Source organism: Epinephelus moara, chromosome 17, assembly GCF_006386435.1.
Source record: "Epinephelus moara isolate mb chromosome 17, YSFRI_EMoa_1.0, whole genome shotgun sequence".
Lineage (NCBI taxonomy): Eukaryota > Metazoa > Chordata > Actinopteri > Perciformes > Serranidae > Epinephelus > Epinephelus moara.
The window spans coordinates 22,637,201-22,651,976 of NC_065522.1; the positions used below are offsets into that span (position 1 = coordinate 22,637,201).

The 14,776-nt window shown below is 40.5% G+C and overlaps 1 protein-coding gene across 1 annotated transcript; it reads left to right on the forward strand.

The window, feature by feature from the left end:
• The first annotated feature begins 293 nt into the window (after window positions 1–293).
• On the forward strand, window positions 294–10,199 carry si:dkeyp-75h12.7 (uncharacterized). The gene is made up of 7 exons (XM_050068087.1): window positions 294–354; window positions 565–685; window positions 4,842–5,011; window positions 5,940–6,118; window positions 6,641–6,803; window positions 9,671–9,795; window positions 9,903–10,199. The coding sequence occupies exons 1-7, from the start codon at window positions 294–296 to the stop codon at window positions 10,197–10,199; spliced, it is 1,116 nt and encodes a 371-aa protein (XP_049924044.1).
• The last annotated feature ends 4,577 nt before the right edge of the window (window positions 10,200–14,776 follow it).

Genomic DNA, 14,776 nt, shown 5'->3' on the forward strand with positions numbered 1-14,776 from the left:
AAGTTTATCTTCTGCCTCTCAGTCTGTCAAACTTCTTGTCCTCCTCTAAGTAGATTACAGTCGTTCTTCTCTCTTACAAAATCACCAGCCTTCAATTGAATCCTTATCTCTCCACCCCTTTCACCTTCCTGCCGACTCCAGTCTATCAATCTCCCCTGCAGCTTAGTGCATCTCCTCCTCAGACGTCTCTTCACAGGTTGCTTTAAAGCGAGTCAGTCACCCACAGCGCTGTACTGGCTATAGTTAAGATCATCACAGTCTTGCTCCCTTGATCCAGAGGTCACTAAGTTACCATGGAGACACCAGGTGTAACCACGGTGAGGCTGTGTGTCGTGGCTGCCCTGCTGATCACAGGTGAGTACTGAAGTTAATATCGCAGTTGAAATGTTTTTTTAAAATAACTTCTCTGTCACTGTTCCCTGTGTTCTCAGTAAGCCATTCGTTCCTCTGTGAGTCCTAATGCCTGCAAGTGTTAACAAACTTGTGACCATCAGACTTAACGGGTCAATGAGTATCGGTATGAGTGTGCTATTTTGGTGTACGTATTTCGTGTGAACTCCCCAGGGTCGACTGGGTCAGTCTGTTACACTGAAGTGGAATCACTGGACTTAGGATGCCTCCTGCGGTGGGATTGTCCCCGTGCCAGGTCTAATACCACCTACACCGTGCAGACAAAGACACAGGGGTAAGTCCTCCTGTCTCTCTCTGTGTGTGTTACAGTCCCTAACCATGACATTTTAACCAACATTCAAATTCATTCCCTCTCATGTTTTTGTATTTTTTTTATTGGAACTGACATTCAATACACTCATGGTTACTACTTAAACTGGTGTATACCATATTAGTATTTTTCTGTTTTGTTAAATTTGTTTAAAAGAATACTTCCAAAGTGAACGAAGAATCCAAAAACGGAGAAAAGTCTTAATGAATTGGAATAAATGGGGGCCACGTTTACAACAGCAAAACTACCTTAAAACATCTGATTACAAACTCTCACACAACTCATGCAGTTTAATCCAAGTCTCATTTATCCAGTCACACGCTCAGTACTTCTCAAACATGCATTTTCAGTGAAACCTTACTATTTAAAAGAAATGTGTACAATTCAGGGGGATTTAGTAGCTTCAAGCAGTGAGGATTGCAACCGGCTGAAACTTCTGCGGGATAGAATTCCTTCAGTGTTCATTGTTCAGGAGTTTTTACTGGGAGCCGAATTATCCGCAGAGGTCTCTTCCTCTCCAAAACAAATGGACTCAGTTATTACAACAGGTAAAAACACTCAGTGCGTTTACATGCACGCAGTAGTCGAGCTAAACTCATAGCTCGGCTAATCAATAAGTCGGACTTCTCATCTTGTCTGAGTATACATGCAGACAGAAAATCGAATTTCTGACAAAAGTACACCTGACTCCACCTCAATAGAAGATGCTGTGTCCTTTTTAATATAGTGCGTATTGAACTAGTTCTGGTTCTTGTTCAGAAACTAGCTAGCACGTTTTCCTACCATCAATAAACTTAAAATGTTTAGCTCCTTCAGCTGTCGGAGCATAAATGTAGTTTCCTCGTCTACCCAGAAGTGCGTCTTCTGCTTCTTGGTCGCCTTGGTGTTTGTTTGTTTTTCTGGGAGTTACTGCTCTGCTGCTACGTCATGTCCTTCTTCTTCTTCTTCTTCTTCTTCTTCCAGGTGAAAGCCTGCGAAAGAAAAAGTGGTGCATGCGCAGAAAGCCGAGTCTGGCTCCAGTCGGACTAAGTGGATACATGCAGCAATAGTTCGACTTTAAATCGAATTATCTAGGTGTGTTAGTCGAGCTACGGATAGTCCAATTTCAGTCGGGCTAAGCTGTTTACATGCATTTAATTGTCTAGTTTCAGTCGGGCTACGCCAATAATTCGATTTTCTCAAGCTGCATGTAAACGTACTGATTGAATAAAGCAGCTTCACATTTGAAAAAAAATCTGCTGCTAACTACAGTGGCTGATGCGAAAATGCGAATGGCCCTATCTAGAGCTAGTGTTTGTTTTGTCCAATCCGGGCTACTGTAGAAACATGGTGGTGCAACATGGAGGCCTCTATGTTTGAATAGTTGCTGTTTTATTGTGGATTTTTGTATTATATGTTGTATTTGTTGCTACCTCGGCCTGGTCTCTCTTGTAAAAGACATTTTCAATGTTAATGGGACTTCCTGGTTAAATAAAGGTTAAATAAGTAAACACAAATATCCCCCTAAATCCTACACAGTGAACCTTTTTTCAGCCTTGGATTACACTGCGTGAGTTACGTGAGTGTTTGTAAACAAATTTTTACTACCCTTTTACTACAATTCATTTAAAATGTTCTCAGTTTTTGGATTCTTCGCTCTCCATGGAAGCATGCGAGAAAAACAACTCTCTTTACAAATTCAACGTAACACGGGGTGAGTAGCTGATATACAAATGGTCATTTTGGTGGGTGAAGTCTTCCTTTAAATTTCATTGTAAAGTATTCTAGTTGTTTAAAGTTACATGTCTTTTAATTAGTGCTACTACCACTGTGACACTACAGTTTATCTGTGTGGGATCAATAACAGTTATCTCAACTGTATGGTTGTACTACACATTTAGAATTAGAATAATAAATGTAAACTACTTAAGATCAAGTGCTGATCAGAGTAAGACTGTAAAGTTATGGTTTAATTCAAGTATTTAGGTGTCACTTTTCAAGCAACAAGCGCAATTTGCTTTTCCCAAATTGCTACAATGAGACATAAGGTGCATTGTGACTCCACCACAAAGGTGAGGGGATTATTATTAGATGGTTTAATACTAAGGTTACTGTGTTCCTCTCCCTCCTGCTTTAACTTGTCACCACCCACAACTCCACACTGGTCAGGTGTGTTGTTCCACACAGGTGTTGGGGGCGTGGCCTTGGGGAACACAGGAGAAGGGAATTGTTTGGGGAGTGAAATTTGGTTTTGTTTGGTGAGGTTGGAGCTTTGCAGACTGCCACAGAGAAAAAAAACATTTGACTCTTTTAATGGTGGCTCCTCCACCAACTGAAGACAGCAGGTACACACTCTTTAATCGACAGCTGGTGAGTTTGATTCCTATTTTGTAATGCATTGTTTTTTTCTGGCTTATATTTTTGCATTTTGAAGGAAGGACATTGGACATTTTTTCAGTTGGATTACATTGTCTTATTAAAGCTTTTGAGTCGGACAAAGTGGACAGTTTACTGCAGTGGAGGTTCCCTCAGTAATTTTCTTGTACTCTCATTTGGAGGGTGGGGTTGTTGTCCTGATAGATGGTGTTTAGCCTTTCATTAATGTTTCCTTTTGGCGCTTTCTTTGGTGAATTCACTAGTTTTCTAGACTGTCTAGTTCTATGATAGCTGTCCTCTCACCACAACCAAATGCACAAATTGATTTGATGAGATGTCTCAGCCAATCACAGTGTTCCACATCATCTTAAGTGGACTGCAGTAGGGCCACGCCCCTTTTTTTTAAAACAAACATGGCTGACTGTGAGGCAAGGAGGAAGCATGAGGTACATTTTAATCCATTTAAAATATTTTGCACAATTTGAGTTTAAACTGTGTCTAAAGTAAACATGAGATGTTATATTAGTTAAACATGTCAAAATATCATCAAAGATTTATATCTTTTACTTACATTGTACTGTGCAGCCTGTGCCTGCCATGTTTTTGTGCAGGGCAGAGAGATTGTTAACTTGGTCACTGAAAAATGTAGCAACTGTACTTCATCTAATGTGACCAGAAAATGAACAGGGAAATACTGTTTAAATAGAGTAGTACTATTCTGATATGATTTTCAAATGATACAGTCAGCTTATAAAGCATCTTATTGATTATGTTCACAGAATATTAATCTCAGGTGGTTTTCAACACCACCACTGAGGTGCCCTTAATCAGGGCACTTAACCCCCAACTGCTTGGGGTACCCATCCATGGGCAGCCTCCTCACTCTGACATCTCTCCATTTAATGCACGTATAGGTCTTGTTTGTGCATGTGTGAGTATTTCGGGCCTTTGTGTTTATGACAACAGAGTGAAAAAAATTTAATTGCCCTGCACGGATTAAAGGGATAGTGCACCGAAAAATGAAAATTCAGCCATTATCTACTCACCCATATACCGAGGGAGGCTCAGGTGAAGTTTTAGAGTCCTCACATGGCTTGCGGAGATCCCAGGGGAGAGGGGGTAGCAGCACAACTGCACCTAATGCAGGCTGACGGCGCCCCAGATTCAAACGTCCAAAAACACATAATTGAAACCACAAAATATCTCCATACTGCTCGACCGTAGTGTCCGTAGTGTCTTGTGTGCGAGACCAGCAAAAGCATGTGAACACACATGAATGCGGTGCCCATGTCTCACGGTCTCGCCCGAGCGCGGTGCACAGAGAAGCAGTCAGAGCTACAGGCTACAGTGAGGCTAAAAATAGAGTTCAAATGACGTTTTTCCAAACAACTTTTTATGTCGGGGCTTCAAGACACTTGGATCACTACGGACGAGCAGTATGGAGATATTTTATGGTTTCAATTATGTGTTTTTGGACGTTTGAATCTGGGGCGCCGTCAGCCATTAGGTGGAGTTGTGCTGCTACCCACTCTCCCCTGGGATCTCTGCAAGTGAGGACTCTAAAACTTCACCTGAGCCTCCATTAGCATATGGGTGAGTAGATAATGGCTGAATTTTCATTTTTGGGTGCACCATCCCTTTAATAAAGTATATTTTCTTCGTTAAAAATGTGCACGTAAAAACCACAGAGAATATTCCTGCTTTTGCTCATGCACTTGTTTATGCCACATGTGACTGTGTCCTCTTGTGTGTACTCGTCTTGCAGGGACCCCTGGCAGGACGTACCGTGGTGTGTTTGGGTCTCGTCCCGCAGCTGTGACGTCTCGCAGGCCTTCTCAAACTATGAGCTGTACAACATGATTCGTCTGGGCGTCCACCATAGCCCCACGTCCACCGTCTGGATGAAGCCCCGCAAGTTCGACTATAGTGACTTCAGTCAGTGACCGTCTGCAGTTCCTTTTAATACGACAGTGTAAACAAACCCTGTGTAACAGAGAACAGAGAACCTGTAGGTTCCCCTCTCTCTGTTTCATAGGTTTGAAACTGTTGCTCTTAAAAGTATAATAACCAGCTTTTATGTGTAATGTGCTGTCATATAATTAAAGGTATAGTTTGGAAATTTGCATGTGGGGTTGTATGAGGTACTTATCCACAGTCAGTGTGCTACATACAGTAGATGTCAGTCAGGACAGTCCCAGTTTGGAGAAGCAGGCAGGTGTATCACCATAGAAGTTGAGCATGTACTGCTGTTGATGGGGGCAGCAGCAAAATGCATTTTAGCTACCTAAAAAAATTTAAGTGTATGCTGTGTTGAGAACATATTCACCACTTCACCTTGCTGTCAGACAGCCCTTTTCGACCGGGCAGCCGTTTCTCATCTATGCTCCTGTCTAAGCTACGAGACTCCAATGACAAAAACAGTAATTTTGGCTTGCTGAACACGGAGCTGCTGGTTTACCACTGCCTCGATCAGTTAGTTTGCTTGTGTTATGCTGTGCTCACACCAAACGCGATGCAAATTTTCTCAATGGAGTCTGGCTTTAAAGCGAGTGATGTAAATTAGTCAGTTCCCCATCAGAAAGGGCTGTCTGATGGTGAGGCAAAGCAGTGACAATATTCTTAATATAGTGTACAGTTAAAGTGATATTCCCCATCCACAGCAGTACATTGCTTAGCGTCCATGGTTTGTCCTCCTCACTGCTTCTCCAAACTGGGGGCTGTGTTGACTGACATCTGCTGTAGGTAATACACAGAATATAGATAGGTACCTCAAACAACCCCACTTCAAAAGATCTGAACTATCCCTTTTAACGTTGAGTTTTAAGATAATTAACAGTCCCTCTCTCTCCTCCACACACTGCAGCCTTCAGCCCTCCCTCTGTCTCAGCCTCTCTGAAAGACGACCAGCTGCTGGTGAAGGTGCAGTTCCCCTGTGCGGCCAACAGGAGGTGCTCTCTGGGGAGGTGCTGTCCCATCACTGAACTGATTGACCCCTGGACTACAGTGACTATGTACAATAAGGCCAATCACTCTGAGTACCAGGTCAGACTCGCTTTTTGTCTGGTTTTTTTTTTTTTTTTACTTGTGTTGATATTCATTTAAAAGCCATGCATGTTAAAAGTGTGATTCAAAGTCAGCACTTATCTCTGTCCTGCAAGGTTCTCACTGAGTAAGCCTCACACTTGGATGCTGCTCAGTGCGTTCAGTGTTGCACTTTCTTGCTCCAGTAGAGCTGTAATAACACTGTAAAGATATTTCCATCAGCATTAAAAGCGTTGCTGTTTAACCCTCTGAACCTTTGGTATAGGAAATGATGCTTCCTAAAATCCTCATTTTAGACTGAGAGTACAAAATCTGAGCAATTCCTGATCAGCAAACACAAACATGCAGATGCTGCCATTTTAAATCCACTTGTCATTTATTGAAAATCTGTGTTTGTGATGATGGCGTTCTGAACACTAAAATGAAATGTGTGACTTCAAGAAAATGTCTCTTGTGTAAATTAATTGTCTTTACCTTTTGAATCTTTTATTTTGAAAATGCCAGTGCTTTGTGTTCCTGCAGAGCCGCACAGTTTGGACCCAGGAAGTTTTGTCCCATGTGGAGTTCTCTGGTCTGGCTCCAGGTCAGAACTACTGCATCGTGGCCAACTTCTCCTTCCCGACATTCTCCATGGCAGCTTCCCCGAAATCTGCCCCTCAGTGTGTCCAGACTGTTTCCACATCAGGTGAGAGGGCGTCTGAGTCACACTTTAACTTTTGAAGCTTTGAGGTCAATAAAACCCTGTCGTGACCTTTAGCATCCACCTGAAGTGCCCTGAAATCTGATCACATTTTAACCTAAGATGGTCACTAAGGGACACAGAGGATGTGTCGGATCATCATGGCTCACTCAGACAAGGATCCTTGGTGTTTACGCAGGTCATTTACATACGTATATGAGGCTGTTGTCCAGGTAACACTCAAGTATGCCATTGTCCATTAATGAGTTAGATGTTTCCCAAACTGAGGGACAGGACCCTGCGGTGGTTTATAGGATAAATCTAGTGGTTGGAGGATGATTAACAGGATATAAAAGAGAAAATCATTGTCATGGTGCACTGAACTATATTAGTTTTTCAGAAATTCATGTAGAAATAAACATACAAACAAACAAAAGAAAAGGTGCAAACAAGAACACAAGAATAAATAATGCATGAATAAGAAGAGATACAAAGCCATGAAGGCACTTGAAGCCATGCACTTTAGACTCTGAGCCCTATTTAAAGGCACAATGGAGCCTTTAACTAGGGCTCAGAGTCTGATACCACAGCGTGATACCTCTTGTAGTGTAGTGCCCTCTACTGGTCTTGTTCATGTGCAGCTCAGGAACTTAAAAGTTCTCCACCCTGAGGTTATTCCACACCGTGTTAAATGTAAGTTTGCTGAAGCTTCTCTTATTCATATGTATTGGTCCTGCTCTAGTCTTTACAAATATTGGAGGGAAATCTTTCACATGATGTCTCAGGTCTTAAATTAAACACCAAATTAGAACCAAACCCCTGGTGGCTCTGTTTGAGGTCATGGAGGGGGAGACGCAAGTCACTACAGAATAGCAGTACTGCCTAGATGGAGGGATACTTCCCCACCCGCTCCTGCTGGTCCTGCTTAAAACTTGAGAAAATTACATACTCACTTGAGCAATCAAATGGACAGTTCCAGAAAGCATGGGGTCCTTTTTTAAAAGCATTCCAGACCCTGTAAAGAGAGACTTCTAGATGCAGCTTAATTACGCTGCACATTATTCAGTCACATAGCGCAGACTCTCGGTGTGACAGTGAGCTTGTATTATGTTTAGCACACTGGCAGTGAATGTGGAGGGATTACTTTGTACATTTCTATATGTGTATTGTTTTTGAATTGTCGTGTTCTTTTTTTCTCACCTTGATTTGTGTTTACTCGGTCCATGTTTCTTTGGATACATCTGCTGTTGATATAAACCTATGCTTATCCCGTATTCCTCCAATGACCGATCAGCACTGCACTTTTAAAATATACTGAAAAATTGCATTAAAAAAATGTTTGAATCAGAAAAAGTTCTACAGCCTTTGTTTTCCTTTTCTAGAAGTCAAATCTTTTTACATCGCTTCCATTAAAACATCCAGCTCATGTCTTGAATACTTTATAGGAGAGTGTTTTACATGATGCATTGCTAAAAGATGTGCTGCTTTATCGACATTCTGCTGCAAAGACTTAAAGGGTAAATAATCTAGACTCTACACATTTAACATGAGACGAAATCTTCAAATCAGTTATCCAGGAATCTTGAACAGGAAAGGGAAAATCTTTCTTTGGGTGCTCACCGCAGCAGCAGCTCAATGTCCAGGCCAGGGGTGAATTTGATGCCAAGAAACTTTCAGGACTTTGCACAGACGTTTTGTTAATCTCTGTAAAAAAAAATATTTGCATACGTGTGCAGAATCTGTAATCAATGGGGCTAGTTTTTGGTGTTGAACCATTCTGGTTTCCATTTATAGTCCAAGTAGTATTGAACAATCATGTTTAAGCAGGCTTTGGTTGCAGACAGGTAAACAGTCTGTGTGGAGGGTAAAAGAGGCGAAACTCATCAGCTATCAACAAAAAAAGGCATCCTTTTAATGTCGGTATGATACGAGGCCGATTGCCGTTATAGTTTCACAGAGCCTGGTGGCGGCAGGGGGAAAGGCGGCGGGACAAGGACAAAAGTTAAGGTGGCGAAAGTCCAAGTGGGGCGGGCGGGCCGGAGGGGTGGTGGATGGGTCCAACAAACGCCGACTTTCACCTGAGACAGCGTTGTTCATGTCCCGTAAGATTCTATGGGCAAACCCTGTTCTTTTTTCCCTAAACCTAACCACGTGTTTTTGTTGTTGAAGGAAAAAATGTAAATTCACGGTGTTGTACCGACGTAGTATGTTTACTTCCTGTGAAAATGGAAGTGTATTTTGAAAGAAGACAATGCATGTAACAGGCAGATCTCAGATGTCCCAGAACGTCAACAACCAACGCCCCCAGGGTACCTTGGACATCATATGTGGGCGTAGAAAGTCCATTACGAAAACATCAATAAATGATGAGGTTGGAGTGAGAACGTGTTGGGTAGATGGTAATCCTAGATTTGCAAAACTCTCACAAGCTGCTTTAAAATATTCTTGTCTCACTGTTCTCTGGTTTGACAGTGTTGTGGTTAAGGTCTGGTTAGGTTTAGGCACAAAAAGTGCGTGGTTAGGGTTAGGGAGGAGGTAGTGGTTTGGGTTGAAATGATCACTTGAAACATGGAACATGAAATCTAATGCGAGTTTTCATGGATCTGGGGTTACCATCTTGACACAACTGCTGCACCAGACCCTCGAAATACTCACCATTGCTTCTAGAGGCTAAATCATTGTCAGATTGATAGCTGATGCGTTCCCAGAATGCCTTTTTGTTTACTTCATAAGAAGCTTTAGATTCTGTAGGTACACAAAAAGAAGTCTGTCCAGAGTCCAAAGGACCAAAGGAATGCTGGCTCATTCTGCAGCCTCAGCGTTGACTTCTTGCAGCAGCGATTTGTTCAACCTGTATTATGTTTTCTCTTCAGGGCCGCTGCCTGTGTTGTGTCTGGGAATCGGTCTGACGTCTTTGCTCCTTGTCCCACTTCTCACTGTGTTTCTGAGAAGACCAAGACAACCAGCACCAACCACTGAAAATCAGCCCAAGACTCCGGTATCATATGTCGATTTTTTTACTCTTTTCAGAATTCACAGATACTAAAGTACACTGCCTGTTTCTCCTGGACAGATTTTTAATCTTCATTTCTTTCTGTCATCAAGGTGTCCATTCCTGATCCAGTCTCTTTGGTGCCTCTCCCCATGGTCCCTGTTGACCCTTGTGACATCCACGTGGAATTCACTGATGACCACATCTCCATTGAGTCCTCCTCCAACCAGGACCAGACCTCGACGCACACCAGTGATCCTCTCCATCATGAGTCCAGCGCAGGTGCAGCGTACTGGGACAGCGGCGGAATGCAGCTGGAGCTGGAGCTGGAGCAAGGCCGGGACTCTGGTATCAGCATCCCACCTGTGTCTCACTCTTCTGAGGAGACATGTGGGACAACTGGAGACTGAAAGACTAAAAGCCTGAGACCCAGCGAACTGTGAGTGCTGATCTATAAAGGTATGTGTCAGTGGGGCTGTCTGGCCAGCATCACCACATCACTGCACTATACCTGACTGACTGAAGACCACTTGAAATGTCTGTAGGTATGGACAAGTTTATTTTTCAGCTGTAAAATGTCTTGTTCAGAATGTCATTATTCTTAAATTACCAAATTTAAGTGATCGTTGTCACTGTAAGTATATGGGAAATAAGTTTTTCCACCTATGGTCATGAGCTTTGGGAAATGACCCAAAGAATGAGATCACAGATACAGGTAAAGTGGCCCAAAATGAGTTTTCTTCATGTTGAAAAGAGCAGTTGAGGTAGTTTGAGAATCTTATTTGGATGCCTCCCAGTTGAGGTTTTCCACGGGGATTACACTTGAGGGATTTTATATCCATCTGGCCTAGGGATGCCTCGGGATTACCCAGAAAGAGCTGGGAGATGGGGCATGTGCTGTGCATTGGCACCCAAGTGGCGATATGATAGTATCATGATACATGGGTTCAGATTCAATATATTGCGGTACTGAAAGCAAGGTGATAGCAACAGTCAGTGTTTAGTCATATTTCGTGGATGTGGTGAGGGCGCAATCAGTGATCGGAAAAACAGTCAGTTCAGAACCACTGCTCAAGTGAATCAATAATTTCTTACACGTGTAGACGAGGCCACATGGGTTACCTTAGCTGAGCCTGCTGCCACAACAACCTGGACCCAGAAAAATGGTGGAAAAAGGATGGACTTTTTTGACTCTCAAATATCAACATCTGTATCTGCCAAAAAAGTCAAGCAACGTTCTTTCTTAATTCCACAAACTCTGTGGAATATACGCAGAAAACTGCCGAATGTCTGAGCAAATTAACGGATTCCTTCCAGCTCTAATGATGATGTTCTGTACTTGACGCCTGACCTCTGACACTCATTTCTTGAGGACCTTGAATGGAATCCATTATTAAGGAAGATGAATGAACATAAAAGGTCGTGACCCTTATTTGAATTCCTTCTTGAAAGCCACCAGATGACGTCTAACATGTAATTCTGTTTAGCTGGCGTCTGTCATCAAGTGATAGAAATGTGGCTCCCAATTTTAGACATATAAGCACATTCCTGTGGTGCTGACCGTTTGTCCGATATGAGTCAGAGTGCCGCACGAAGAGGGTCAGAGAATCGACTGGTGAGTGAGAATCACCAATGAAGCAGAAATAGTTTATCTGACAAGTCCAAAAGGAGCTGTTTTTCTGATTCAGTGAAAAATCTAAATCTGGTTGCGGTTCTTTCCCCTCTGCCTTCTTGTGCCGAGGTCCAGTGACACTCAACCGGCCGCTCCAAACCATAGGCTTTATAAACACGAACGTCCGACCCCCCACACACAGCCAGCAGCTCCTTCATGCTGCTTTCTGTGTGATAACAGAGGGCTCTGTGCATGTTTCTGACTCACAGTGCCCCATCGGAGCTTCGCTCGCCTCTTACCCGTGACTGACACCTCATCCTGAAAACAAGGAACATCTTGACATCTTGCCTTTCTGCCTTCTGTTTTGCTGGTGTTGCATTCTTTACGCAACATTGGGGATCTCTGGGGGTTTGGCCTTCCAGCATTGTTTGTTTCCCCTTCTACCTTTTCCAGAGTCCACAGAGACCTGGGGGGCTATCCAAAGCTCCACGTACAGGCCAGTGTGTATGGCTTTTATTAATAAGCATAGAGCTTATTGTGCTTGTGGAGAGATGATTAATGTAGGAAGCAAGAAGCTGGCGAGTGTGAATAAACACCTGACTACACAATAGACGAGCTGCTGCATATTTGACCCTTTTTTTTCTGCTCTCTGCTGTTTGCAGTAATCTTTCTGAAAATATCCACTGATGTGGATTTAAGTTTGCTTATCATCTGTTGGTGTGTGTGTATTTAGGCACATGTCAGCTTTGCTTCTTGTCTTGTTCTAATTTTTTATCGGATCATGATTTATACGCTCAAAACTCACATTTTATATTATGGTAGAGGTAAGGAGGTTTATGATAACACTGTGGGTAACGGCTAACTTTGAAACTGATAACAAATCATGTAAAAGTGTATCAAGGTTCTCAAAACCTTGGTTCTTGTGTGTTGACGTAAGATCGAAAACACATTTACAAGTTCAGGTAATCAAAAATCATAAATCTTGTTCTAAGCGTTGTATAAATGCAGTTTGTTTAAAGTTGTTATCGGACTGCTTTTAATTAAAAACTATTGTTTAAAAATAAAGTAAGGCTATGAACCGTGTTTCTGACAAGTTTGTAATTTCTGAGTATATGGCTATCAACAGTGTTACTGAACATTTTGAGTCATATGCGAATTCATTTCTGTTGTCAGCAAACGTCGTATTAAAAATGTAGACTTTAGATAATTTACCATTTTTTTTAAACTAGCTATACTGTAACTTTTTAAAAGTTTTTTTTTCAACATGCTATACTAGTAAGTTTTAAACAGTTTTTGGCAAACAATTTTAACTTTAATTTTAGAAAATGCTATTCTATCACTTCTTTATTTTTTCAACATGCTGTACAATGACTTCTTTGACATACTAGGCTACGACCTCTTCAACAATTGTTTTCAACATGCTTTTATCAAAAAACTATACAATTTCAACATTTTTTTCGACATACTATACTATTCTTTTTACATGCCATACTATGACTTTTTTTTTTACATGCCATACTATGACTTTTTTTTTTACATGCCATACTATGACTTTTTTCACGTGCTATACTATGACTTTTTTTACATGCTATACTTCCCCTTTTTTCACATGCTATACTATGACTTTTTTCACATGCTATACTATGACTTTTTACACATGCTATTCTATGACCTTTTTCACATGCTATACTACGCCTTTTTACACATGCTATACTATGACTTTTTTCACATGCTATACTACGCCTTTTTACACATGATATACTATGACTTTTTTCACATGCTATACTATGCCTTTTTACACATGCTATACTATGACTTTTTTCACATGCTATACTACGTCTTTTTTCACATGCTATACTATGACTTTTTTCACATGCTATACTACGCCTTTTTACACATGCTATTCTATGACCTTTTTTACATGCCATACTATGACTTCTTTTTACATACTATACTATGACTTTTTTCACATGCTATACTATGACTTTTTACACATGCTATTCTATGACCTTTTTCACATGCTATACTACGCCTTTTTACACATGCTATTCTATGACCTTTTTCACATGCTATGCTATGACTTTTTTTACATGGTATACTATGACTTTTTACACATACTATACTATGACTTTTTACACATGCTATTCTATGACTTTTTTCACATGCTATTCTATGACCTTTTTCACATGCTATACTACGCCTTTTTACACATGCTATTCTATGACTTTTTTCACATGCTATTCTATGACCTTTTTCACATGCTATACTACGCCTTTTTACACATGCTATTCTATGACCTTTTTCACATGCTATGCTATGACTTTTTTAACATGCTATATTGTGACTTTTTTCACATGCTATACGATGACTTTTTTTGACATGCCATACTATGACTTTTTTTTTTTACATGCCATACTATGACTTCTTTTTACATACTATATTATGACTTTTTCCATGCTTTACAATGCCTTCTTTTTTTTTACATGCTATACTGATGACATGCAATACTATGAGTTATTTGACATGCTATACTATGACTTTTGATGACATGCAATACTATGAGTTATTTGACATGCTATACTATGACTTTTGATATGCTTTAACCATAATTTTTTTTCACATGCTATACTACGACTTTTTTTTACATGCCATACTATGACTTCTTTTTACATGCTATATTATGACTTTTTTGACATGCTATACTATGACTTCTTTTTCCATGCTATATTGTGACTGTTTTTTACATGCTATACTATGACTTTTTTTTAAATGCCATACTATAACTTATTTTTACATACTATATTATGACTTCTTTTTCCATGCTATACACCTTCTTTTTTTACATGCTATACTATGACTTTTTATGACATGCTATACTATGACTTTTTTTTAAAATGCCATACTATAACTTATTTTTACATACTATATTATGACTTCTTTTTCCATGCTATACACCTTCTTTTTTTACATACTATACTATGACTTTTTATGACATGCTATACTATGACTTTTTTTAAAATGCCATACTATAACTTCTTTTTACATACTATATTATGACTTCTTTTTCCATGCTATACAATGCCTTCTTTTTTTACATGCTATACTATGACTTTTTATGACATGCTATACTATGACTTTTTACACACGCTATACTATGACCTTTTTTCACATGCTATACTATGACTTTTTATGACATGCTATACTATGACTTTTTTCACATGCTATACTATGACTTTTTACACACGCTATACTATGACCTTTTTTCACATGCTATACTATGACTGTGAGGTGAACAGAAAAAATGCTCAGTGACCTTGCTTGATTCACCAATATGACATGGTGGCCCACATTTTGTGTTTTCTAAAAGACGAACTG

Bases quoted from the DNA above. Each gene is read 5' to 3' on its own strand.
- si:dkeyp-75h12.7 (XM_050068087.1), top strand. From the start codon at position 294: ATGGAGACACCAGGTGTAACCACGGTGAGGCTGTGTGTCGTGGCTGCC. The intron at 6,119-6,640 runs GTCAGACTCGCT...GTGTTCCTGCAG, and splicing joins CCAATCACTCTGAGTACCAG to AGCCGCACAGTTTGGACCCA. The intron at 9,796-9,902 runs GTATCATATGTC...TCTGTCATCAAG, and splicing joins AAAATCAGCCCAAGACTCCG to GTGTCCATTCCTGATCCAGT.